Genomic DNA, 27,115 nt, shown 5'->3' with positions numbered 1-27,115 from the left:
CTTCTTCATTGTCATGGTATCTACCACCTCCATGAATTTTCCTGTTAGAGTACTTATGTTTCATGTCCTAAATCTCAACTTTCTGTCGCTCCGACCTATACATTTACCTTTTTCTTTGTGAACTAGTTTATTTTATCCTCGTCCGTTCACGAAATCACGGGAACCCTTTCTTATTTAATACTACACGCGGACACCAATGCAACGACTCTTGCTCATTTGATACTATACGAGAGCCATACATCGCGTTGTTTCTGAACAACAATCTAGTTTTATCGCAATAATATCTTTGATTTATGTCATGAAGATTCGACTAAATTTTTATGATGGTTGTCAAAGATTTAATATAACCCTCCTCCTTTATCCGAATTTTAGACCTGCTATGTACTTCAAGCATAGCATAGACGAGTTAGCAAATACCAACAGTGTATTTCACTTATTATTAGAGCATGTTTGAAATTGTTATATGTTTAATAATTATTGCATTTGTTTCTAAAACCATATTATATTTTCGGTTTTTTATATGAACTTTTAAATAGTTATTTAAGTTCACTTATAAAAATTTGGACCAATTATATAATTTTTTTTTTAGCTTTTATTTGTGGTTAGTATTTTTGGTTAATGATATAATATTTTGGATACTATTTAAATAGTTCATCCTAAATTCCTAATACATAAGAGTTGAGAGATACATTAAAAAAATGTTTATTATAATATTTTTAATTTAATTATATTAGTTTTATTAATTTTTGTTAAAAATATTTTAAAATTATAGTGCTTTATTTTTTTAATAAATAATCCTTCAAATTTAACGGACGACAAAAGTTAATAATTCAAATTTCAATTATAATTTTCAAGTCGACTAATGTGTAGCACATTATTTTAAAACTCGGAAAAAAAATATGTATTATCTGACTTATACTAAATTAGTAATACATATTTGTTATTTTGAGGAATAATTTGCCTAAAAAATTGTGAAAATTCATTTGATTCACAGGGAAATTGGCACGAAATGGAAAGCGGGTCAATCTTCATTCTTCAATCCGCGCCAACTTTGCCTCCACTTATCTTTGGAATTTGGCGTGTTTTCTTTAAGACACATCTCCCAACAAAAATTAAAATAAAAAAGCGCCCGCTACCCCGAATGCCTACAAAATTTCAAATCCGCCGAACACCATTTCAGCCAATGAGAATCAATCGTTACGAATCCAACGGCATAGATTTGAAGGTCACTCACTCACACGGATCGCTACTCATCCAACGCCCACAAATCCATATCCGAACCCTATAAAATATCGTCTTCCCCATTCACCACATCATTCATTAGCATATTCTTTTCCGGTTCCGTATTCACCTCATCGTTGTCGAGAGAAAGCTAGCAGCCATGTCTGGAAGAGGTAAAGGAGGAAAAGGTCTCGGAAAGGGAGGAGCAAAGCGCCACCGCAAGGTTCTGAGAGATAACATCCAGGGTATCACGAAGCCCGCCATTCGCCGTCTCGCAAGGCGTGGTGGTGTCAAGCGTATTAGCGGCCTCATCTACGAGGAGACACGTGGCGTCCTCAAGATCTTCCTTGAGAACGTCATTCGTGATGCCGTTACCTACACTGAGCATGCTCGCCGCAAGACTGTCACCGCCATGGATGTTGTCTACGCTCTCAAGAGGCAGGGAAGGACACTCTACGGATTTGGAGGCTAAACTCTTCAGAATTGGGAATTTGTTATCACTATGTTAGAATTAGGGTTTATTTGCGTCTTCTTTCTATTATGCTCTGTTTTTTGTCGATAATTGTATTGTGGATTAGATTTCCAATTAGGCTCTTTAATTTGTCTACGGATTGTTTCGACGAACTCAAATATCTCGCAAATTTATAGTCCTAGTTAAATCTTGCATCTAATTCAATATCATTTTCGAAACAGCTCAGACTTGTAGCTCTGGCTCTGTTAAATTCGTTATACAGAGTATTGTGAATGCAGAATATAAGTTAGCGTAGCTGTTGCTATCCCCTATTGAATCCATCTTGAGGTTCTGTATTCGATTTGAATTGAATGAGAATGTTTCGTTAAATATCTCTTTCAAATTGTTCTTTCCTAAATTTAAAGGATACGCTGTTGTATTGTTCAGAATATTACTCTGTAGAATTATAAACGGAGCATTGTACGCAGAAGAATGTTAGGTTTGGATGGTCAATGGCATGAGGTTCACATTTGTTTAACTCTGTCGTGATAGCAGAATTCGCTCACTCTGTTCGCATCTTGCTCTTAAATGAAATCGTTCGGGTAGTTTTTGAACGTATTCAGCATCTGAATGTTATCTGAGTGTCTGATAAAGCATGGTACATGATTCATTAGTCTAAAATGGTGATACTTTTACTTTTATTGCTCTAGATTCTGCAGTCTTTCCGATAAATGAAGGATGGTCATAGGAAAAATAATTGCGCAAGTAATATAACGCTCGAGAAGGATTTGAATTTACTGACACATTAGGATTTGAATTACTTGTGCTGTTACCTCTCTTAAAACAAGGATAGTTTGAGTTTGAGTTTGTAGAAAAATGGGAGAAGGAAAGGCTGTGTGTCTAGATGCTCACTACAAGCCCTTTCTCTTCTAACTCTTAACTCAGATAAGTTTTAACATCATACTATTTATGCACAGGAATATTCAACAAAACCAATTCGTTCTTTCTTCAGGAAAGCTTGGCTTGAACTTTCTGTATTATAATTTTTTTTTTTTTTTTTGTATATTAAGCTCAAACTTGTTTTCTGCATTCACCTTTATTTTCCCTTATCTTTGCCATCAGTGGGATTTTATTTTTGCATCATGTAACATATTCCAGATAAACATCTTTATTAGGGGTGAGGGAGGTATCCACTATTAACAGAAAAAACATTTCTCAAGACTAGATGTGGATGGACTTTTGACCAAGTGGATGAGTAATTTGGATGACTACAAACTTCACAAGATTAAGGTTAAACTAGGTAAGACCGATTAATAAATACCTTAAGATAATCTGGATATCGATAACAAACACCCTTAGTCCCTGGCACAAGCTCTGAAAAAGGGTTGATGTTAAATAATATCTTCTTAAGTGTCAGATGACATGATGATTGGGAGGTCAGATGGATCATAAACCAACAGTCGAGTCAATACAATCACAACACTTCTTTCCTCAGATTCTTCTGATTCATAGTTTTTTTCTGCACTTATTGTTGACACTTTGGTTGACACCTTTACAGAGATGATCATCGTGTTGTTCCTCTTTCGAAAAATCCTCATTCCTCTCACGCTGATGGAAATAAAATTACCTTAGCATGGTTAAATTCTGGAGAACTTTTGGAGTGTTTGATCATTTATCAAATAAGTGGTCTTCCTATATAATATATATTGTAAGAAGCCCTTATCTCACATATTTACAACTCACACTAAAAGTATTCTTCTTTTGCTGTAAAGAATTAAAGCATTCTAATACGCCATATTTTTATAAAAATTAGTTTCGTAAATGTATTCTAACTCCCCACATTATTGAGTGCAGAACACATTCATGAAAGAAAGCACTTACCGGTTGACTGTTGTATGATAATGTGCCTTGGTGCACTTTGTTTTGTCATCTAGCTTTTCTGTACTTTTGAGTCAGTCATCGAATACAATTCAAAAGTGGAGAGGTCCACGACGGCGGGTCTATCCATGGTACCATCCTCAGGGTGTTTATTTTGTCAAAGATAACATCTAACCCCAATTCCACGTGCAATAAATTAGCTTCATAAACGAAAGAATATGAAACTTAATCAAAACCATCAATTAATACCAAGATTAGAGAAAAATGTAATGCAGCGCTCAAACGAATTTAATGTTATGGGCTACCTACGCTTAAATTCCAACTAAAATAGGCCGGCACATATTTGATTTTTTTTATTCGTAGATGGAGCCATCACTTTCTATTGCAAATTGCAACACATTATGGAATTCAGAGTATGCAAAGAGTTGGAGTAGTTTCTATTTGTCTATTTGACCATTTGCTAATTAATAATAATATTACTAGTGTCTATATTTGTATCTACGTAGGTGTATGTGGTCCTAGTTTTTGTTTATTTTCTTCCTCAACTCTAATTAGGTTCCGTGGCTATAGCCATTGCCCAAAAGAACACGATAAGGTGCACCGCCAAGCACTGAAAACTCATCTTCATGCTAGAGGCCTTGAGTGTGACTACAGCCACAAGAATGGTTTGGAATTGTTTTTTCGTGGATATAGACAATGCACTATTCCCTTCCCTTACTTCACCCTCCTCACTATTTTGGGCTTTCTAGATGCCTTTTTTCTCTAGAACCCATCGACAATTAACCCAAAAGCACCTAGAGGGATAAACTTGTTTCGTAAATATCGTTGCATATACTCCAAGCAAAATAAAAAAGATACAAAAGCAAAAGGGCAAACTAATAATTCCCCAACCTCTTTGTTTTTTCTTCACTCAAATTCATAATAATCACACTGCAGTGAATATATCATATTGTCACATATATATAACTATTGGAAATATTTCAAGTGCACCGAGATTATCGGTGTTCCATATATTTTAACTGTTCATTTAAATTATAAAAAATATATATAATATATATTAATTAAAATCAACAGTTAAAACAATCGGTGCATTAGTGTTCTGGTGCACTTGAAATGTTTCCGATTAACCACTGGTGTATATATATATAAACAAACATTTGCCTCATTTCCCTAGTTAAAGAAAAGAAAAAAAAAACAATTCCTCTCTCTCTCTCTCTCACCTTTCCTTCAATAATGGAAGAAGAGCATGCTCGTATGATCGAAGACAACAACAATTATAATGAATTTCAAGAAGTGAAGGAACAAAGAGAGGGAATAGCAATGGGGGAAGAGAAACAAGAGGAAGAGGAAGAAGAAGCGCTCTCACTCTGCGATATGCCGCTAAATCAAAACTCCAGATCGGCCAGCAAGTGCAACAGCATGGACGACGCGTCATTCACCAAGATCCTTCGTCGATCGCCACCGTCGTCATCGTCTATGACGGACACAACGGAGCTCTTCGAGTTCTTCAGCGGATTCAGCAGCAGCAGCAGCTCCGACATGTGCCCCGCTGATGACATCATCTTCTGCGGAAAACTCGTTCCGTTCAAAGAACCAACGCAGAACCATATGAGGAATCACGACGTCGTGGAAACGAAGAAACCGCCACTTCGTCGCCGAAGATCCGAGTCACTCTCCTCCGTCGTCACTCGATCGAACAGTGTCACCACCGGTTCTCGCCGCTTCATGATGAGGAACAGCAGGTCCTTGGATTATCGAAGGCTACACGAGCATTCCAGCTCCGCCATATCGCAGGTTCCGGAAGTTGATCGGAATTTGTCGTCGAGGAGTGTTGCGGAGGTTGCGACGGCGAAGAAGGCAATGAAGCCGCGGTGGTACTCTCTTGTGTTCGGAACAATGAGGGTTCCGCCGGAGATGGAGCTCAGCGACATGAAGAATCGGCAGGTTCGCCGGAACAGCTCCGGTGCGATGTTTCCGGCGATGGACTCCGGCGCCGCCAACCGGAGCTCCGGCAAGGTGTCATGGAAGATTCTAAAGGCGTTGAGTTGCAAAGACCACAGCAGTGTGGCCGTAACGACGTCGTTTGCTTTGCCGCAGGCTTCATAGGAGGTCACGTGATGTGCACGCTTTTTTTTATTTTTGGTATTGTGACGTGATTGACCTAGGGGATTTAGGTGGGTGACACCAACTGTTATTTGCATGCGAAGGGGTATTTTAGTCATTGAAGTGTTGCTTGGGTGTGAGGATAAATTAAAATGCGAATTTTAGTATCATATAATGATATGGACTTCACGGAGAAGGGAAGATTCTGTACAGTGGCAATCCATGAGGGCATAATCCCTCAGACTAAATGAAAGGATTTGTTTATTTATTATTACTTAGTATTTTCTTTCTTTTATCTTTTTTCTAAAATTGAAGTTATACTATTTTTGTCTGTTAGGTGGTGACAATTAATAATAGTAGTGAATGATAATCACGAGATCCCCGACAATGACAAGAAGAACGACGGCACCTTATGTTATGTTACATAGGCATCATAATTCAAAATTTGAGATGAATGATGTTATTTGGAACAAATTGATTTTAGTAACGAACTCTATTAATCTTTCGAATTTCCTAAACATAATTGACCATGGATTAAGTAGCATTACATGGTGTTTCCTATTCCTAGTTTCATAAGTTAGCCAGCATTATTGCATAATAATAATGTAGTGAAGAGGAAAAAATTGAAGAAATCAAAATTTGATTGATTCTTTCCTCTTTGGCACCTTTGTTTCTCAGAATTGCTTTTGCTTTTGAAGCAAGGATCATATGTCTTTACGAGAAGGTGAAACTTTTTATATCAATTCCTTATTCGTGGCGATATATTATCCCCACACGAATTTTAGAGACATAATAAATATGTATAATATTTTATTTTTATTTTATTTTATTTTATTCTTTTAAAATTTTTATGTTAGTGTTTTAGACAAATAATAGTATAACGAAATAATAACCAAATGAACATCTAACAAATCCGACGTTACGAGATAATGCTGGATATGTCATAACAGTCACACCAATCAAGTCACGAAATTGCCAAATCGTAACAATAAAAGCACGATATAAAGGTACTAAATGCTGAAAAACGGCGATTCCATGATACAGCAGGTAATAAAATCCAAATCTAATCACATTCTCAAACACTTAGCTAACATAAGTATCGAAATGTCTTGTAGATTGTCCTCTCGGCCTAATTTTACTTTCGCTGAAATTAAGATCTTGGATCTTTCAATTTTTCAGTGGTTAAAGTGTATTATTGTCGAATTAGTATAAGTAAAAGTAATAAATCAACTTCTAACATTCTAATTCACTTTGTTTCTTTTACCATGTTTCTCAAATGTTGGACAATAATATCCCTTTTAGTTAACACAAGACATATAATGCTACTAATTAGTAATTACCTTCTGCTCCCATTTCCTTGTCTTGTTATTATTAAGCCGAAAACTACAAGATAACCACAGTTAGCTTTAGTTAAAACGAGATGAAAATATCAGAGTTGGATTCAATACATTGCATTACACGTTGAGAACCACTGAAGAACCAACATAATTTTAGTCCCGTGAAGTGGATGGAGACTTCTTAATAAATAGAACCAATCAAGGACAATTGAACAAAGAAGGACATGCGATCGGTTTTTTATTTTTGCCCAAATTAAAATGATGGAATAATTGGCGAAACATGGAATATTGGTTGCGTGTATTAACAAAACATGCGTGACCCCACCATTACTCGATGCTCAATATAAAGCTAAAATCTTTCATTGATAAGAACAATATACCACTACGTATTGCACTAACGCAATTGGTTTTAATTTCCATTGTATTTTCACTTTTCTCTTGATTATTATTAATAGTACTATCTATGTTTTTCCTAATGATTATCATGCAGACAAGAGACAAGTAGCAATTCCTCATTGGAACAAACAGCACATACATAATAGTAATACTTGAACAGGAGAGATATGATTAATAAGATGAAATAATTATTAGTTACCTAAATGTATATACCTATAGTTTAAATAATTGGAGTTAATGTGTTCCACTTTACCTTCCGTGATAGCAGGTCTTTTCTCGGGTTTAGTGACACTAATTACCTAGATAAGTGGTAAAAAACTTGGGTAATTATAGTAATAAATCAGCTAAGACAATGAGTTATTTGAAGCGAAAGATTCTCTACTCAATCAGGACGAATCCAGAAATATTATTATGGGATTAATAATATATATAATATTAAAAAATTATGTAAAAAATATATATAATATAAAATGTATTATAAAAATATATCGATAAAGAATATAAAAAATATGTATGTATTTTTTATTAACGAAATGGTCGATTTTTCATATCATAAAATTTATCGATAATCTGTGTCAAATTTTTCAACAATTTTTTTAATATAATTAAAAGATAATTAGCAAAAAATTCATCTTTCATTTTGTTTCTGAGTTATTCTTCACAACATTCATAGCTGAAAAAATTTTTTTAGTTGTAGTAGTTGAAACATAGAGAATTAATACAAAATAAATCAAGAAAGACGCTCACAAGAAAAAAAAAATCCACTTTATGAGATTTGAAAAATTTTATTTAATTTAAAAATATTAGTAATAATATCTTTTCATATTTTTTTAATATTGTTACTTACTTTTTAGATATTAAAAATTATTAATATTTAAGTTAGATTAGACTTTTATTTATATTAAACTAAATATTAAATAAATTTTTTAAAAAATTAAATCATACTTAATAACTTATTACTATTAATCATTTTTTTTTTTAAAAGTTGGGGCCGAGGCCTCCACTCGTCCCATTATGTCCATAATATTATGGGTCTACACTGCTTGTTGCCTCTGATATTACATTGAAAGAAAGCCTTGCCTCTGAAGCAAGGAAGCTAAGAGAGTTATTAGTGAGTACCGAATACTAACACAATTATGTTCATGCGCATATGCCATTCATAATTGGATAGATACTTTTTTACTATATTCATCTTTGGATCAACTGAGTTAAGTGAGCAATGGCTTGTTGAACATGATGAAATGATCTATTATTACAACTTTTGGGACTGTTCCCGACCTTGATGTAACAATGATTTTCACTCAATGAACATAGATCAATGTAGCGTATGGATAAAAAAGATTAACTTTGACTATACTTTTGAATAATAAGGCCAATATTATTGTGTCTACAATGATAGTGAAACAAAATGCATTTACAGCTTTCTTAAAGAAAATGGGAAAAAAAGGGTTTCTATAAGAGAGATACAATCAATCTAATTCAGCACCGTACTATGAGTAGAAAGCATCCATAAGGTGGCAAAAACCAATTACAAGCATGATTGTTCGAAATCAATGGAAGATAATCAACCTTAAAATAATTAATCTCCGTTTTCGAATGATAATTAATTTTCGTTCGTGTTCACTTTTAAAATTTTATTTTTCTACAAATACATATCAACCCAGCAATGTAACATTACTATTGTTTACCAATCACACCAGTCAAATAAATGGATGGAAGATAATTTTGTAATTTACATTTTAAGTTTTATAACTCCAATATATTTCAGTTATTTTCTTAATCAAGGAATTTAAGTGTTCAGTTAGTTAAACACGAAAGGAGTATTCAGTATTATAGAAAAGTTTGAATTTTAATTGGTTCCACCTTTGGAACATTACTCATTTCTTCACATGTGCTATGAACTCAATAGTATAGTACATGATCCACCATACTTTAGCTGCTCATAAATTTTGAAATGAAACTTTCAATTTACATATATACGTGATAAATGTGTTTAGATTTTGTAGCATTTTCGGATATATAATTCAGTAAAAATTAAAGGAAAAGCTGCTGCTGAATTCATCAAAAGGTTATATAATTGTGGGGGAGAAACTGCTAGAAAAGAAAATATGAAAGGATAAAAAAATAGTTCAGTATGCATTGCACTTTCCAACTTCTTACCAACCCTATCATAATGCAAGTTTAGAATTTCAAATACCCAAGGGTCTCTTCCCATACTTGTAAATGGATCCCTGTTAGCAAACTCTTAATTTGACTCATGTTCCAAAACATTAGAATATCGATTGATTCTCCTCCTTCTTAACTGATCCATAATGGGATGACATCCGAATTGAAAATTACAGGAAGCTGAGGAGGATAATGAGTATTATTTTCTAGATATCAATTCGTAGAGTTACCCATTTTCTAGAGGTCAAATGCATGTGAACTCCACTCTCAATACGTGACTACCCTAAAAAAATTCTGACATGAAGACCATAGCACAAGACAGTAATCATTATGTTTATGCAGGATCAATTTGATAATACCATTTCCATTTAGGAGATTTAACTCTCAATACAAAGCATATCTACAACAAAATCTTATCAAATTAGAAGTGACATTATAAAAAATAGAGTGACAATATCCATTCCATAAAAAGATTGTAAAGGATCATATTACACACTTGTCTGCACTTTCTAAATGGACATTACTGAAGTAAAATGATGGGTTGAAATGTTCCATTGTTGTTAGTCAACATTTCTTAAGCAAGACCTAAAAAATAGGTAAGTTCTCTAGTATCCGAAGTGATGCCGATGAGTAAACAAAGTATTTAAAAACGAAAATTTAAGGAAAGCACTAGCAGCTGATTTCATGTTACCTTTACTTCACATCCCCAATGTCATCAACAACATACCAATTATAGCATCTAATATTTACTATACCAGACTTAGGCTTGGTTTGGTAAAGCTTTTTGAAAAGGTGTTTGTGCTTTTTAAAAGCTCAAGCACCTTATTTTGTGTTTGGTAAATAAAAAAGATCATGTGCTTGTGCTTGCAGCTTTTAAAAGATCAGGTACTTTTGAAAGCACCTAAGATAGAGCTTTTCAAAGTTGGCTTGTGCTTTTCAAAATTTAAAAGTCTAATATAACCTCACATGTTAACTAATTTTCAAATTTAATACTTGCATTTATGTATATTATAGTATTTTTAAATTTTAAAAGCTATTTTACCAAATGCAATTGTTGTTGCTTGTATTTATTAAAAGTAATTTTTAATTTGATTTACCAAACATAAATGCTACAACTTTTAAAAAGCCATCTTTTAAAAGTTAGCTTTTATAAGCTACTTTTGAAAAGTAAAAGCTTTATCAAACTAAGCCTTAGTACAGTCCAAGCTTAATACTTCGCTAAGAGCAAAATCCTTGCCTAGAGTTCAACTAAAGAGATGCATGGATAATTGGTTTCTTGAATCCGTGCAACCGCCAAATATTGAAGCAATGGTTGCACCTTAGCTATGCCTCAAGAATGCTCATTTTGAAGGATTCTTAAAAATGCAGCTCAGTGTGACATTACGAAAACATCAGTACTCATACTAGATCTAATAGCTAGGACCTATACTATACTGTTGCTGTTACTATCTTCAGAAGGTGTTGTTAATTAATTAGTCATCTCTGGTGGTAAATAATGCATTGTGAAGAACAAGTGAAATCCATTGATGTGAAGTATATGACAACAACACAAAGAAACAAAGATTTTCAGACTAATCAGTGCAAGGTACATGAGTACAGGATCAAATATCCAAGAATGCTATATGAACACAACCCAACCAAACCATACAATCTCATTATAACAAAATTAAAGGAGAAAAAAAAAATACAGCCCCCTTATAATCAACTATCTGATTACAAATCAATTGCACATGTAAACCCCACTCTCCAATTTATGACTAACCTCATAAAAGTCTGTCTTACCCTCAGAGGCAGGCCGTAGACTAACTCCAGAAAATGATTGAGCTCCTTGTAAAGAGAATTTCACATACCCAACCACCTCAATTTCTTCATCACCTTCACTAGAATCTACCGGCATCCTAGCTCTCAACCTTCCAGGAGTGCCCTTTAACGGGATCTCCGAAATAAGCCACCTCACTTCCTTTTCAGTCCTATTCAACACGGCCTTTGGTGAAAGTTTCAACAGTGTCGGGTCAACCGGCAGTTTAAGAATGAATGTAACATCAGTCAGAGGAGTCAGCAAATCAGGGTTTGAAGCATATTGTATCATCACAGAGAGTAAACTTCCAGTATGTCGTTTTATAAGCCGAACCCTCAAAGGCAATGGTGTCAGCCTCGGCAGCAAACTATACTTGATTATCGGTATAGGCTCCTCTGAGGCTGCAGTCCTTACATGAAACATCCCATTACCAAGGCTACTAACACGAGAACTCTGCAAAGCAAATCTCTTAACAGCACTAGTTCCCTCAACCCGGAATGAGAATTCAGTTTCCTTATCACCAGCAGTTTTAGGTGGCAAAGTCCTGAGGTAAACAACACCCATCAATCCAACCCTTGCAAGCAATGATTCCCTAAACTCTGCACTAATCTCCTCCGAGATATACATCTCAGGACCCTTCATGCTTGTCACCAAATTATCAAGTGGAGTACCAGCACCGCTACCGGCAGCACCCGGTTTAGTTGCAGCATCAGGACCTGTCTGCAACAATTCTAACCCACCTAGACCTTGCGGTTTGGGAGCCTTGGATGGACCCACAAACTCCGAAGGATCAAGCCCACCACCCCAAGCATCATTGAAACCTTCAAAAGCTTCACCAATAGAAGCTTGCTCTTGACCAAACTCAACCCCACCATAATTCCCTTCAAACCCTTCAACATTTATCTGCGTAGACTGTGTCGCCTCTGGCGGAGGCAATGTAGTTACCTCAAGCCCCGCCAATGCCAACGTCAAATCAGTAGCAGAAGGATCCTTCGTCTTCTTGAACCCACCCGCAAGATCCTGAGGCTTGTTAATGGCGTCACTGGCGGCAAAAGGGTCCTTTTCTGCCGCAGCCTCCTCCGGCTTTTGCTGCGCCTCGTCCTGATTCTCGGCGGGGGCGGGGGCGGGGGCAGGGGCAGGAGCTATGGCAGCTGCGACCTCATCACCGGCCTGGAGCGTCTCCGCCGGAAGCTCAAATCGGGTGCCAGAGAAGGCATCGATCGCGGCCTGTTGCTCGAGCGAGTGGATCTCGACGGCTGACCAGGTGTCGGCTCCGCGGATCTTGTTCTCAGTGTCAACGGCAGAGTGGACCATCTTGGCAATAGATTCGCCGTGCAGGGTGGCGAGCATGGCGGCGAGGCGGATGTTGCTGACGCCGCGGAGGACGATATCCAGAGCCATGTAGATCTCAGCGTACTTGCGGCTGAGCTTCTCCGGCGTGACGTCGACGCCACGACAGGCGGTGACGACGACGCTGACGGCCTGGTTGACGATGTGAATGCACTCGAAGACGTTAACGGAGTTATCATGGTCGGCGACGGTTATTCCAAGGACGTAAATTCCGTTGACCAGGCGATACACGATTCGGTAGCGACTCTCGACGCCGACGATGACCTGGCCACTGGACGCGGCGAGGGGGTCATCGCCGATGGACTCTGCTGCGTAGGCGTCATCGGGGACGGCATTGGGGTTCTTTGCGCTGGCGGCGAAAGCGTGGCGTGTGTGACGGAAGGCGGAGAGTGCACCGAGGGCGCGTGAGGGTGGGAACCACTCGCGCGTCTGGAGGAGGATGTCAGATCCGTTTGCCGGTTGTAGAGAGAGCGCCAAGCAAGACATCGGCCGTTATAACGGATTTGGATCTGTTAGGGTTGGGTTTAGAGATCCAGGTTTTGGCAATTGCAGAAATGGGAACTTGTGTAGTATTCGATTAGCATTACTCTAGCTTAATTGGATTGTAGAGTCGATAGGGTTCTGATCGAGGTTGAAGGAACGTTTGGCATTCTTGATTTGAGAATTGTCGCTTGGAAGTTGAAGAGGTGAAGAACTGCGTTTTCAAACAGGGAAGAGTGTAGTTGTCAGATGATAGATCAGATCAGACTCAATAGTTTTTTTTTTTTTTTTTTTTTGGACAGGTAGACTCAGTTTGATTCAGAACAGCTGAGACTCGCTTCGGAAATCTACAGCATTTCTTCTTCTTTTTGCTCAACTTATTGGGCCGAATAGTCCATAGACAGGCCCATATCTTGTTTGTAGTGAACAGCACCATTCCATTTGTAGCTGCTATTATTATTTGAGGAATGGTAGGAGCCAACAACTTTTGTGATTTGTAGCCATCAAATAGCCATCAATTATGGTTTTAATGGTGTAAGATTGATGTGAGATTTCATCCAATGGCTCATTTTTCTTTGCTAGTTATATACTGACCAGAATTTAACAAAGTTGCTAGTCTCCTAGACTTATTCTTATTATTATTATTATTATTATTATTATTATTATTATTATTATTATTATTATGCATTTTGCTATTCTAATGATAGTTATACCGTGTTTAGATAACATCTAATCATCACCGAGAGTCTAATTATTTTGCTTTGCTGTATATCATATTGTAGTTTCGTCGATTTATAAGTTAGGGATAAAGTTCAGCCATAGTCTCGAGTATAATTATGAATGAATTATCAGTTCTTCCTACAACGATGCTTAATTTGTCCTTTTTGGAATGAATTTTGATGTTTCATTTGTTCTTCAACAAAACATATTTCATGATCTCAAACCTTGATTGTTATCAACACCAGTGAGCTAAACACTTTTATATTCATAAATTAACATTGTTACAAATTACAAGCCCCTCAAATCCTTTTCATTTATTTATTTATTTATTTTTTTTGGTTTCCCACGGTATCCCCCAACCCGACAGGTCAAGGACTAATCCGTCGCGGTACTGAGCTCCATTTAAGGGTTTGCCGCTGGCCAATGAGTTACTGCATGCACAAGGCGGAATTCGAACCCCCACACTTGCTTAAGCGGACTAGTGAGCTAACCACTAGACCAACCCAACTTGGTTATCCTTTTCATTTATTAGATTGCGTACAAACAGCTAAGCAACTTGGGCATATATTAAACATGTACCAAAGTAGACGTAACATTATAAATGTTTAGTATCTGTATCTCTATGCTGCTACCAATGATAAATTTTCATAGACTTCTCGTGATAGCTAGAGTCAAATTAAATAAATATAAGTTGCACCCGAAAGTAAGTATAAGTGGGAGGGAGAAACAGTGTGGAACTTGCATTAAATATAAGATGAATGTATATACATTTGATACGATATGATTTAGTAGGAACTCCTCTAATCCATGTAGCATGGAGTTTTGTTATCCTTATCCTATGAGTATCCACACATTGGTTGGTTTAATCTCAACTCAACAACCACAAAACAGGAGAAGACTACACTGACTCTGCTGCCCCATTGAACAGACTTGGCTAATTGGCTTATTGAATCCCACATATTCTCTGTATTACTATTTTGTCTCGGGACAATTATCTTATCAAACTGGGCCGACAGACAATAGTGACCCTCCTTATGATTCATGAGGACGAGTAAAGCCCTGCAACAAATGCCAAAAACAATCCATTCATGTAATGAAACTCCCCAATTACAAAGCATAACAAGAAAAAAGAATAATCAAATAATATCGTTTTAATTTCCATGCATTATCACTGCGCTGCATTATCAGCTGATTATAACATTTCAATTTTGTAAAAATCAGAAGTAAGAATTTTCTTTGAAATGAAGCATAGATGCTATGTTTGGGCGGAAAGAAACATGAAAGCTGTCTGCACGTGTTACTTGTGGAAAAATTCACATGTGAATTAAATATCTTGCTAAATGACAATGAACCATCTGATGAAGCAGGAAATGGCAGCATTCATTGTCTCCAGCCAAGTTTATGTTAAGTATGTACTATGTACTAACTCACAACAAACTCATGTTTGTCTACTTGAAATATTTCAGATGTTATATATAACTGAAACACAAGTTCAAGATTGTAAAATTACCTCTTGAACTGGTTGCTTGAAGCAGCTGTTTAACTCAACTTGAATAAAGCACAAAGGGAACTGCAGTGTAGGAAAAGAAAATACCATTGATTAGCAGCATGGTTTAATATAGAAACTAAGATAGCAAAATCTTTAGCATAGAGGTCTAACACAGGCAAAAAGACTAAAATGATTAATCTTGTGCCAGAAAAAAGATAGGAGTACAGAAAGTGTGAATATCTTGTGAAAAACTCAACCAGCTATTTAATACCTTATGTTGCTACTATATATAACAATATATTTGTGTTAAATGTGTTCACTATTGATCATCATAATCAAGATTCTACAAATAAAAAGTTTCATGATCTTCTAAAAAAGGTTTATTACTCAACCATAACTCATCACCCGTTTACAGAAAAAATATGGACTCCTAATTTAATACAACATTTTTAACAAGGATATGTGAATAAAGCTAATAGAAGAAAAAAGTAGAGACAAATGTCATGCAGATGAAAGTTTTTAGGACCTGGACGTTGAAAAGCTTACCAATGAGAAAAATGGTCAACAATAGAGCAAGTTTAACTTGAACAGAACAACCTTGTCGAAGTTGCAGGGGACTTTGAAATTGTCTGTGACTCAAACCAATACGCCCAAAAAGCTGCAGGGTAAACAAAAAACTCATTAGCATCTACGAGGAAATCATAAATATCAATTTGTGAACATGTTTCAAAATTGAAGAGCATAAACACAGCATCATAGACATTGAGTGATTGAATAAAATTCAAATTTTATTTTACATGCATCTATTTCTTAGAACATTATTCATCTAACCTGATTGAACCTAAGACCTGTCCGCATGGCCTGAGGTTCTTCACATTTTTGTTTCCAGAAGAGAGATCTGAATCCTCTCCCTTTCGGAGCTGCATCGACGGTCCATGCAGGTTTAGTTCTCTGTACATCTTCATTGGCAATTACAATTTTCAAAGCACCATATCCTGGTGAACTCCATGTCTTCCTTGTACTACTTGTTCTATCTGTCTGAGAAACTATGTCATCACTATCTCTAGAAACAGCATCTGTTTTTATTTCTATTGCATAATCTGCATCTCTCTTAACAGCAATAACATCCTTCGAAGCCTTTTCACTATCAATGATATCCCACTTGAAGGCAGCAGCATTTGCATTTAGATTCTTATCTTCAATGTTGCCTTGTCTCTCCAAAAATGAGCTTTTCGAGGAAGATGTACCCTGTAGGCATTCATCCTTATTGTTTTGTATGGTCTGAGAAGTTCCGGATAGAAATGCAGCCAAATCATCTCTCTCTTCTTCATCAAGGTTTACCCACCGAAGCGGTTGCTTACCTTCCTCAGAGTAAGATTCCCTCAGCGCTGTTTCAACCTGTGAAATTTGGCTTTCAATGGCATAAATAAACTGCCTATGCCTGGTGGTTGTAGTGTCGTCACCATGTCGGTAGCTTAGCTGGACAGCTTTCTCAAATTCTTCCAACTATCTCGGCATGTTCAACAAAAGGAAAATTAGGAAGAAAGATTCCAGAAAATAAAGGAAGAGAGTTGAAAAATAGAGAATCTATAATAAGATAATTAAATACTTTTTAGTGCAAACATATATATTCAAGTAGGTTAGGGATGAAGAGGAACTCAAAATTAATGATAATAAACAAAAGATTATTGACAAACCTGCCATTTTGCAGTACCCAAAGTAGTTTGCAGCTCTCTACTCAGTTCATAAAATTCCTCAGGTGTTGATCTTTCTCTCTTCTCTCTTAACCATGCCCTATATGTAGATTCCATTCTGCAAAGGAGTAGAGAAAAATGAAATTCACGAATAACAGAAATTACATACTCCGATATACTTCTAAAAGGAGTTTCCAACAAAGAACATAGCATGCTGATGCTGGGGGAAAACTAATTAGAATATGTGAATCTATGGCATGTTGCTATGCACATCATTTTAAATGCACAATTACTCAAGCTAGATACTGGTATATGATTAACAATATAAGAAACCAGCTCCATGGACGTTATTTAACATAAAATTCAACGAGTCTCGTGATTGAATCAATCAGAAACAACAAAAACACCATCACACGCAACAAAATAAATATTAAAAAAAGGATTTTTTTTTTTTTTTAAATGGAATCGGAGGTTAGGAACGTACATATCAGCTGATTCCTGCACCTCTTCAGCTGCAGAGAAGAAGGCGTCCTTTCGCCATAGATCGAAACTATTAGCTACCAACATCTTCAGAAACAACACAACACAAAACCCTCCACGAAAACCAAATCAATCCACCCTCAGAAGGAAGAAAACGAAGCTTAAATCCTTCCAAGCGCAAAGGAAAGCTATATCCGGTGAAAATAAACAACACAAGCAGTTAGGTAGGTAGATTCGCTCGTAGATTAGGTTCCTTCTCTCTCTCTCTCTCTTCGAAGTTATGGCGAAGCAAAGCGAAGAAAGAAGAGAGAGAAAGAAACCTTCACAGAGGGAAAAGAGAGAGAAAGACGTTTAAGCGACCCCTGTCTCCTTTTTATTCCGGGCACTGTCTATGCATAACCGGTTGGGTGTCATCACCTGTGGAAGCCTCCACAGTAAGCCGCCTCGATCTATCTGCCACGTGTAAGATCCGATCAAAACCAATAATATTATTTGACGTGTCAAGTTCTTATTGGGTAGCGGCTTCAGGGAGTTTTTGGGGAAGGTTGGAGGGACTAGAGAGAGGCGTCGGCGGTTGGAGGGAGAAAAAGACAAGAGGCCAGTGTGTTAATGGCTGTTACATCATTGATTCACCAAAGCAATTTCTTTTTTTTTTTTCTTTTTTTTTTCTCTCTTTCGGTTCTAAATGTGGTTAAAAAATTTTGATATGGAAGTAAAATAAGTGATATATTTTAACATTGTAATTTCTGATATTTTTTAAAATTGTAGGAGTACACAAATCGGACTGTGTTTAAAAAAATTAAAAAAATTCAGAGTATACAAATCCGACCATTCGATTTGTGTTTAAAAAATTTAAAAAACAGTCATCACAGTCTGATAAAACACCCTATATTCCCATAACTATGTCATATACCATTACTTACTCCATATCAAAATTAAAAAAATGCCCAAACTTTAATTTAGTAATTTACTCTTATATTATATAGTTTGGTGCAACCACATAATAGATAATACTTATGAATTTTATTTATTTTCTTACCGCACAACATTCTATATGAATATTTTCAGTTTCATTGGTAGTTTTGACTTGTGATTTAGCTGGCTATAGTAATGCCATTATGATAAAGGCAATGTTTCCTTCTTTTTTAGGTGGCTTCGTACACAAAATAGACTATAAATATTAATATAATTTATATATTGCTTGCGTTTGAGTCATATATTAACTAATTTCTAAATTAAAAATAATATCCCCTAATATTCTCCTAAAAGATATGTTTAAGAAGAATACGGCCATTTGCACCTAAAATGCATCCTAGTCACACTTCACTTACCAACCTCTTTTTCCCTCGAATGTTGGGTGGCCTGAAACGAGAATATGCTTTATTTCATTCTTCTTTATTACTTATCTGATCAGCTTCTATAATTTAAACTTACTTGTTATGAATTCATGAGGTTGAAGGGTTGAATGAACTTATTAGTCTTTTATTCATATTTTAGCATGATTAGGTTTAAACTTTAAATGCAATACTACTGAATTGCTATACAAAGAATATTACACAAATTTTATTATTTTTGCGCCAATCATTTTAATCTGTTAGATACACGAAATATGTCACCATCACAACCGGAAATTTTATTTTATTTGGACACAAAGGAAAAAATAACAAAAAGGTATATATATCGGATCAAAAATTTTTAAAGTGAAATTGGTAAAATAAAAAAATATTTTTAAATTAAGATAATGAGACACATATTTTATAAAATTTATAAAATTAATAGTGATTAATTTTTTATTTTATTACTCTATCAATTTTTTCATTTTAAAATTTAGATGATCCAAATTCAAACCTAAAAGTAGTAGTCTTTTTTCTGTGATTAAAAGAAATAGCAATTCATGATTCACATGATGTATAATTTAACGAAGTCAACACACTTGTGAACTAGGAGCGATAAGCCAAAAAGAATCAGGACTGGTGGCGACCAGATTAAACGATGCATATAATTATTGTTAATTAATGTTACTGTTTGGAAGTATTATGTCAATTTTAAGACATTTTTATTGGGTCGAAGTCAAATTAAGATAGCCGAATACTTTAATCCAGATTTACCCTAATTCAACGCAACGTAAGCCCACGCAAGTAGTTATAATAATCAAGACTCTTCCGACCGCACATTTTAAAGGTAGTGCATGCCCCATTTTCTTTAATTTTGTTGGGTTTACAATGCGCATGCTTTTTATTTAAACCAACATTTCATTATTGCAACTGCAAGTACTCTCCACCTAGCCATAGCAAAAGAACACGTAGCGCAAATGGTTACAAGAAGCAACTGCTCTGGTCTCTAAATAAAACTCTCTAACCATCTACTCTCCACCAACTAAAATAATACATTCTGAGCTGCCCGCGTGGGTAATCAACATCGACCATAACGAGTGACAAAGCCAGCCTTATAGGCGTATATTTTTTTTTGACAATATGTAGTTAACAATTTCATTTACTCAACAAAAAATAATATTTTTGGTTAACTGATTTCTTTGTTTTCTATCATGTTGGCTACAAATCTAGTCGTGTAATATGACTTTTTTTTTTACTCCATTTTCCACAGTGCTATCCTAAATCTTCCAAAGAATCTCGTTATCGTTACAACTGGTGTCCGCGTCACAAACAACAATCCATGGTGATCAATTAGCCTCGTGTGTCCTCAGCCATGCACTTGTTTAATTCATTCGTCAACATGTTGACACCATTATGACATGAGCTTGAAACAGAACACGCAATTCGTCTTTGTAGATTCTTAAAATCCATTGCCAATTTTCCATCCCAGCTGCAGTTTTCTCTGACAACGACGGCATGTGATAATATCAGAATTTATTTTTTTTTTAGTTTTTGCAGAAATGCAGTAATGGCCCTCACCTGTCATCAAAATCGGTCTCACCCATGTTGTCAATCATGTCATCAAATATATATATTAGATCTTCAAGAATTTGCAGCTCATTTTCCAAGTTTTCTTGCAACTGCAAAAGAAAAAAGATGATATAGAAAAAAAGGTGATGCAATATATTTTAACTAAGGTAGGATTTTGAAAATGAAGAAATGTTATATGCAACATCTCTGAGTACATTTTTCTCATATTTTTTCACTTTTGATATTAAAAGTGATTGATAAAAACTTTATAAGAATAAAAATCTCTCTTATATCATAAAAAAAATTGTACACAAAGTGATACTAACATCATTTCTCTATGAAAATAGGGTAACAAATTAACAATGAGCTTGCTTAGAGGGTTAATAACAAGTTTTTTTCTCTCTCTCATTAAGGTCAAACTACCAATGCATTGCACACGCGAAACCTACAATTCAAAACTGTAGAAGGCAGATGACACCTGAAATCTAAAAATTTGAAAACAAGAAAAGGTTAAAATTGGGAGAAGGAACAGTACCAAGGTCTTCGTATTCAGCATGGGACTTCGAGATCTCCGAAGATGGTCCAATAATGGAGAGGGAAGGCCATAATAGAATAGGCTGTGATTGTTGGAGAGCCAAGTACCACGCACCATGTGAGTCGTCCAGTTGGGCGGGCATTTATCCTCAACATAATCAACATCAGAACCATCAATATCTGCAAAATGACAGTTAGAATGTCCTATCTAACAGCACACATAAGCAAGCTTACAACCAAAAGCACGTTAAATTCTGGAAGGGGGCATTGATTGAGATACGTATACGGCATAATATTACTACCTAATGGAATGGTATCATATGGGTTGTCTCCTCGCGGTAAGAAACCATAGAAGGTAATTAGATGAGAACTGGAGAAGTTCCCATAGCTTAAGCAGCATTCTTCTCCAGATTTGCATGGTCTTGATAGCCGAAATTTCAATGAATTTGTAGTAGCATCTACTTTGCCATAGTGCAAAATATGTGGGCACAGCTGTTGTCAGGTACCAGAAAAGAAATATAAGAGAGAAAACATTTAAAGGGCTCATAAGGTAGCTATGAAGATCAGTGATATTCTTAATAAGAAAAGCCAAATTGTACAATAATCAATTATATTTGGGGAGCACATCAGGCATCATCAAATGGCAGTTCTCAAAAATGAAAAACCAGCTAGAAGCAATATATGCCAGCCCAGCTGCAGAGAATGTTCTATTCTTAATTAAGTACTAATCCACAGCCCAGGTATTTTACAATTTGGTTACCTTTTTTTCCAAATACAGCAGCCAATGCACAATACGTAAATAGTCTTTTATCAAAATATTCAATAATGGGAGACAAATAAGGGACAGGAAATGATAAAAAGAGAAGATTTATATACTGAATGATTAAGAAAGCCAGCTATAGGGATCAAGCATGTCGTCAGCTTTCCATCAGGGAACATTATCTTCATGCTATTGGAGTAAAAAAGTTCACAAGCCCATAAAAATTTCTCCCATGTATACAGCTCTACTGGAAATATCTCAGGGAAGTTGTTACACAAAGCAGGGAACAACTCGTCATACTGAGCATGCAGGTGCTGCCACAAAGAAGAAAGAAACAACATTCTCTACATGTCAGCAACCTTTAGCAGCTTTAGTATTTAATGAAACATTGAACAGAAGCATAATTAACGCGTAGGAACATGTTCTTGCAAATTCCAAATGACCTGTATTTATAGCCACTAAATACTTGTGTAAATCTTCTTAGTAGTTTCCAATTCTGGCTTATATTGTTTTTCACTTTCAAAAGCATCCTTAGTTACAACAGATACATGGCTTAACAATATTTCTAACTAAAAAATCAAGCCCCAACTAAATTACTAAGTTTAGCTTAATTGTTTAACTACACCTCAAAGGAAGGCAGAACCTTCAGTTCAGAGCAGATCAAATTAGAGGTCGAAACCTTGGATAACTGATTACCTGTCTTGCTTGCATTATCTCTTCCAACAGCAAGGTTCCATCTAACATTGTAATTGCTTCAATGCCAAAACTCAATCCTGTGAAGCAAAAAATATCAAGGCTATATGGAAAAAAGAGGGAAAGAATAAAGAAAATTCACAGTGGACAGTGCTTTCCATTCAAGGCTGTATATTTGTCATATACTTTATATCTTATTCAGGTATCCCAGATGATTATCCCGAACATCTGTTTACATTTTAAAACCTTGCTCTCCCTTAACCCCAAAAACAAAAAAGGCTCTTTATAGAACCAAACTAACATCCCGCCTCATCAGGCTTCATCAGGCTTAAATGCACAGTAAAGCCACACTAGTACAATGGAAGTATGGAATAAGGATGGAGTAATCAATCTATACATGAAAACTCAGTTGCATCAGTAGCTACAAAGGTTTCATTCAAAGCCATAGAAACAATTGTAAGGGCTTCAAGTATAAAGGCAAAGCATCACGAAGACCAACAATTTTGGAGATGCATAAAACATTTATATGTTTATGTGCATAATGCATGTGATACTTTAGTAAGATTACCTGTATTGAAGTTTTCCGGGAGTGTGTCAAAGTATGTTTTGAATTTTGAATTGACGTTGTACTTCTCTTTCATACTCCACAGCAGCAATATTGTTTCTGAAGATATGCCATCAACCTCTTTTAAGACATGATACTGAATTGGATAAGAAGGAAAAATATCAAATATTAGCTGAAGTGCCAAGCATGTAATATTTATCATCTTTAATTTTTTTAAAAAAAAAACACAATGTAAAGTGGAAACTAGGGTAACTTGAAAATATCTCCATACCCTTACCAAATCACAGAAATCAATATCCAATTATGTTGTAAATCTTCCCAACAGAGGCAGCAATTGCTCCCATTTGGTAAAGGTATAGAAATATTTACTAGCAACCTATTTGACATTATTTGGTAAGAAAGAAGCTAAATGATGTGTAAGGATAAAATAGGCATTCATGTTTAAGACTGAAACAAATTGGAACCATGCCAAATTGGAGATAAAACCAATGCTAATGCAACAAAAAAAAGGCAGATGAACAGTAACCAATAAATATTTTGTTTGCTATGAGTGACAGTTAGTCCATTCTAGATTTCTTAAAGTTGAAAACAACCTGTCTCAACTGTTTTAGCTTTAACATACCATATCAGTTTCACAAACAAGCTCCTCGGAAATGATAATGGAACTAGGAATTTCTAAAGCAATGTCTCCAACTTTGAGATCCTCCCTCGCTATTGCACCACGTCCTGCACCTTGGACATCTGTATATGTTAAGGGGAAAAGAAAGTTGTATCACATTTCCTAAAGATAAAATCCGTGAAAATCAAAGAAATAATCTCTAAAGTCTAAAACCAACTAATAAATAAGCAAGCAATTAAAAAACATATAAATCATAACAAAACTTACAAGCAATTTTTAGCTGTGTCCTTACACCATTGCTTTCTGCCCATTTTATCAGGCGTTCTTCCTGGTCAATACCATGGTCTCTTTCAACTATTCCCTTCACACTATTCTTATCCCCAAAATCAGAAATCAAATCAAGAATTGTTTGTCGTAACAATTCCAGGATATTTGTATGGAGATTTGTACAAGAAGAAAGTGATATGTCAACAAGTGAAAGAATTGAATCGAAAGCCTCTAACTCATTCCTGGGGCTGTAAAACTCCACTAAAGGACATCCATCATCTTCGGCAAAATAAAGTTCCAGCTGCAACTCAATATATCAGTTAATTCATATAAGTTGATGACATCCCCAAAAGTGAAAAATAGAGTAAATAAAGGAGCAACCCAACAAACAATTGCAGTGCGGTGTACTCAATGTTTTCTTGATGAATAAAGCACAAACACACTTACATACTTCATACTTGCATATTTCTGGTATTGTAAAGAGAATTATTTGAAATCAAAGAGGAGTGTAAAATCTCTAGGCTACCTCAATCCCCTTACTACAGCTTGTCTTTGACCTAAGATTGATATTGAATAACTGAGTTATTAGGGAAACCAGAAAGGGAAGTACCTCATTTAACTGTATAATTCGCGCAATCTGCAGTAAAACCTTTACGGTAGCATTCACCCAACCAGGCTTTGAGGTATCCTTGAGGTATATTCGTTCCTTGGGTCGAAAACCCTTATTTTCTAGTAATTTCTGAGGAATCATGCAGATTAATCAGTTTTGTAGGACAGATTAGGACTCATACTAAATAAAATCAGAACAAAAAGAAAAGGATAAGATAAGGCACACATCGATAATGCGGCTAAATCATGTTAAAAATATATTGCCTTAAATTTCACACACATGAAGACATATTATGTGTAGTTCGCTGCCTTTTCATATTTGAAATTTCTTAATGAGAAACATCGATAAAGTTACTTATTAGAAATATAAATTTCCTTTAATCATGTCAATCTGACAGCTTTATCCTTATGAATTATGGAAATACTACAAACAAAAAATTATCTATAAGATGTCGAGAAAAAGAAAATGCAATATTTAAGTGACTCAATATCTGAGTTTTACCTTCTTTTGTTCAAAGAAAAGATCGTTTTCAGATAGTTCAATAACAAGTGAGTACTCCTCTCCAGTATCCATTACTACAGCTGCAACGAATAGTTTGAAATTACAAATTCATCACAATTCAAAATATCTAAAATAAATAATTATGATATCACTCTAAAGTCTAAACAAAAACAATAGTAATAATTCTTGGCGCCTTATAAATAATACATTTACCATAGACTGCAAAATTTCCAAGTACTGAAGAAACCATACTTAAGTTACACTTATTCGTTATTACTTATTTCCAATTGAAGTATATTCCTATATCGCATTGCTATTTGCCACTTTTCTCTTTGCAAGTACGGATTAGATTCATTCAATTTTCACACATGCAAATCTCAGAAGGCAATACTGAAAATTCTAAAATAACGAAGGAAATACAATAACAAATGAAATGCAATTGGAACACGAAGTGAAAGCAAAAACAATTATAGCTTTACAGCGATTGGTAAACTCGTGTTGCCTAGCAATGGCATTCTACACATTCACAAAAATTTATACATCGTATATTCATATCAGTAAGGAGCAAGTACAGAATGAATTTCCGCGGTGTCTCTGAGTTATAGCAGCGATTTTTAGTTTTTCATTTCTTCATTTTTCCGAAATCAGTAGTATCATTGGTTGCACTTTCTTAGCAACTAAACACAAAACTCAAATTTCATATCAGAATCGAAGGGGAAAAAATTACCGGAAGGAAGGAGCTGGAAAAGAAAGCGCAACTACTTGAGAGTTGAGAGGAGCTTCGGATACGGTTAGAAAATGAAGCTAGGCTCGGTTCGTCGTTTTCTAACAGCTGAAGCCGCCAACGAAGCACGAGAGTTTGAGCGGCAAATTTTAGTGAGTGACTGAGTGAGTGAATGAGGGAGGAATGGAAACGTGTTTAGATCAGTGAGCTTCGCGGGATGATGGGCCTGTTCAGTGTATAATGATAATTAATTATTGGGCCACCTAATATTGGGCCTGATGGACTCTAAATTGTAACGGATGCCTTTGGTATTGGGCCACCTAATATAGGATCATGCATGTTAGGAATTAACCGAGGTATATAAAAATAAAATAAACAACCAAGTTGGATTGGTTTAGTGGTTAGTTCATCAGTCCGTTTAAGCAAATGTCAAAAGTTTGAATCTCGCCTTGTGCCCTTAAATAGAATTCAGTATCATGACGAATTAGTTTTTAACTTATCAGATTGGAAAATATCGTAAAAAAATAAATGAATAAATAAAATAAGTAAGACTTTTCGCATATAAACTTTTGTAATTTATTTTGATCCCATGAAAAAGATATACTTTTAAAAATGATTGTTATGTATGCATTGCATGCCATTTAATTACGGTCTTGAGTTCCGAGTTACAACCTGAAGATTTAGTAGGCCTTGAAAAAGAGAGGATTTGAATTAAGGCTCTCTTTTAAAGTTTATTCGCTGTATTGATTAAACAGAAGATTTTTTAGTTTTGTCTCCTGTAACTGTAGAGATAAATGAGGAAAGAATAGAGAGATTCAAAGCAAATATTATGATTCAATCTCAATGTGTAATGAGGTCCACGATTAGTATTCATCATAACAATAACGAAATCTCACTACATCCAATTTAAGATTATAATCACCAATACCAAGACCAATACAAAGACAAACAAAGCAATAATTTCATGTTTCACGAATCAACACCAAAACCAAATCAAATCACTAAGATCAAACAAAACCAAGAACAAATTAGATCTGAATCTATGTTGTCTTTTTTTTTTTTTTTAGTTTACGACTTTTTATTCATAAACTTTTTTAAATAATCTCTCAATATATCATGTCTTTTTCTTAGTACTAGAAAGATTCAAAATTAAATATCAAATACAAACTAAAGTGAAGAAGAAAGACACTCAATGATGCAGTGTTTAATTTTTAAATATTCTCCTTAGTTTTTTCAAACCTTGTTCATTTTCTTATATTCAAAAGTTCAGTCTCTGTTAGTCATTGCAGTAGGTTTAATGCTCCTTAATAGTGTGATCTTTCCCTTTTTTATAAACAGTAGTTTTTTCTTTTCTTATTTTTCTCATCTTTCCTTAT

At 35.3% G+C, this 27,115-nt stretch overlaps 5 protein-coding genes across 5 annotated transcripts; 2 read left to right on the top strand and 3 right to left on the bottom strand.

Annotated features, from left to right (window-relative positions):
- Window positions 1-1,302: 1,302 nt before the first annotated feature.
- On the top strand, window positions 1,303-1,880 carry LOC107642360 (histone H4). The gene has a single exon (XM_016345688.3). It carries the CDS (start codon window positions 1,382-1,384, stop codon window positions 1,691-1,693), a length of 312 nt encoding a protein of 103 aa, XP_016201174.1. The 5' UTR covers window positions 1,303-1,381; the 3' UTR covers window positions 1,694-1,880.
- A 2,820-nt stretch (window positions 1,881-4,700) lies between these two features.
- On the top strand, window positions 4,701-5,924 carry LOC107620443 (uncharacterized). Its single transcript, XM_016322603.3, has one exon. It carries the CDS (start codon window positions 4,784-4,786, stop codon window positions 5,654-5,656), a length of 873 nt encoding a protein of 290 aa, XP_016178089.1. The 5' UTR covers window positions 4,701-4,783; the 3' UTR covers window positions 5,657-5,924.
- Window positions 5,925-11,052: 5,128 nt separating this feature from the next.
- Window positions 11,053-13,515, bottom strand: LOC107615682 (muniscin carboxy-terminal mu-like domain protein). Its single transcript, XM_021106804.2, has one exon. It carries the CDS (start codon window positions 13,184-13,186, stop codon window positions 11,273-11,275), a length of 1,914 nt encoding a protein of 637 aa, XP_020962463.2. The 5' UTR covers window positions 13,187-13,515; the 3' UTR covers window positions 11,053-11,272.
- A 1,099-nt stretch (window positions 13,516-14,614) lies between these two features.
- On the bottom strand, window positions 14,615-18,143 carry LOC107642348 (Syntaxin/t-SNARE family protein). The gene is made up of 6 exons (XM_016345677.3): window positions 17,568-18,143; window positions 17,087-17,201; window positions 16,221-16,895; window positions 15,936-16,047; window positions 15,411-15,470; window positions 14,615-14,959 (listed from the first exon to the last, which is right to left on the bottom strand). The coding sequence occupies exons 1-5, from the start codon at window positions 17,648-17,650 to the stop codon at window positions 15,445-15,447; spliced, it is 1,011 nt and encodes a 336-aa protein (XP_016201163.1). The 5' UTR covers window positions 17,651-18,143; the 3' UTR covers window positions 14,615-14,959; window positions 15,411-15,444.
- A 1,680-nt stretch (window positions 18,144-19,823) lies between these two features.
- LOC107642310 (SET domain-containing protein) lies at window positions 19,824-25,909 on the bottom strand. Its single transcript, XM_016345620.3, has 12 exons — window positions 25,743-25,909; window positions 25,016-25,095; window positions 24,515-24,643; window positions 23,905-24,205; window positions 23,641-23,759; window positions 23,022-23,154; window positions 22,457-22,533; window positions 21,877-22,074; window positions 21,303-21,492; window positions 21,002-21,180; window positions 20,476-20,576; window positions 19,824-20,398 (listed from the first exon to the last, which is right to left on the bottom strand). The coding sequence occupies exons 2-12, from the start codon at window positions 25,085-25,087 to the stop codon at window positions 20,248-20,250; spliced, it is 1,650 nt and encodes a 549-aa protein (XP_016201106.1). The 5' UTR covers window positions 25,088-25,095; window positions 25,743-25,909; the 3' UTR covers window positions 19,824-20,247.
- Between the last annotated feature and the right edge of the window lie 1,206 nt (window positions 25,910-27,115).

This window comes from Arachis ipaensis, chromosome B1 (assembly GCF_059453495.1).
Source record: "Arachis ipaensis isolate K30076 ecotype BB chromosome B1, ASM5945349v1, whole genome shotgun sequence".
NCBI lineage: Eukaryota > Viridiplantae > Streptophyta > Magnoliopsida > Fabales > Fabaceae > Arachis > Arachis ipaensis.
Note: the sequence above shows the minus strand (reverse complement) of the source record. Positions and strands in the feature narration are given on the sequence as shown.

Excerpts from the sequence above, each read along its gene's own strand:
- LOC107615682 (XM_021106804.2), bottom strand. The coding sequence starts at position 13,186 with ATGTCTTGCTTGGCGCTCTCTCTACAACCGGCAAACGGATCTGACATC.
- LOC107642360 (XM_016345688.3), top strand. The coding sequence starts at position 1,382 with ATGTCTGGAAGAGGTAAAGGAGGAAAAGGTCTCGGAAAGGGAGGAGCA.
- LOC107642310 (XM_016345620.3), bottom strand. The coding sequence starts at position 25,087 with ATGGATACTGGAGAGGAGTACTCACTTGTTATTGAACTATCTGAAAAC. Across the intron at positions 21,181-21,302 it reads ATATGATACCATTCCATTAG|ATATTGATGGTTCTGATGTT; the intron begins GTAGTAATATTA and ends GTCATTTTGCAG. Across the intron at positions 20,577-21,001 it reads TGCTGAATACGAAGACCTTG|TTGCAAGAAAACTTGGAAAA; the intron begins GTACTGTTCCTT and ends TTTCTTTTGCAG.
- LOC107620443 (XM_016322603.3), top strand. The coding sequence starts at position 4,784 with ATGGAAGAAGAGCATGCTCGTATGATCGAAGACAACAACAATTATAAT.
- LOC107642348 (XM_016345677.3), bottom strand. The coding sequence starts at position 17,650 with ATGTTGGTAGCTAATAGTTTCGATCTATGGCGAAAGGACGCCTTCTTC. Across the intron at positions 17,202-17,567 it reads GTGCAGGAATCAGCTGATAT|AATGGAATCTACATATAGGG; the intron begins GTACGTTCCTAA and ends ACTCCTTTGCAG. Across the intron at positions 16,048-16,220 it reads CAGGTCTTAGGTTCAATCAG|CTTTTTGGGCGTATTGGTTT; the intron begins GTTAGATGAATA and ends TTTACCCTGCAG.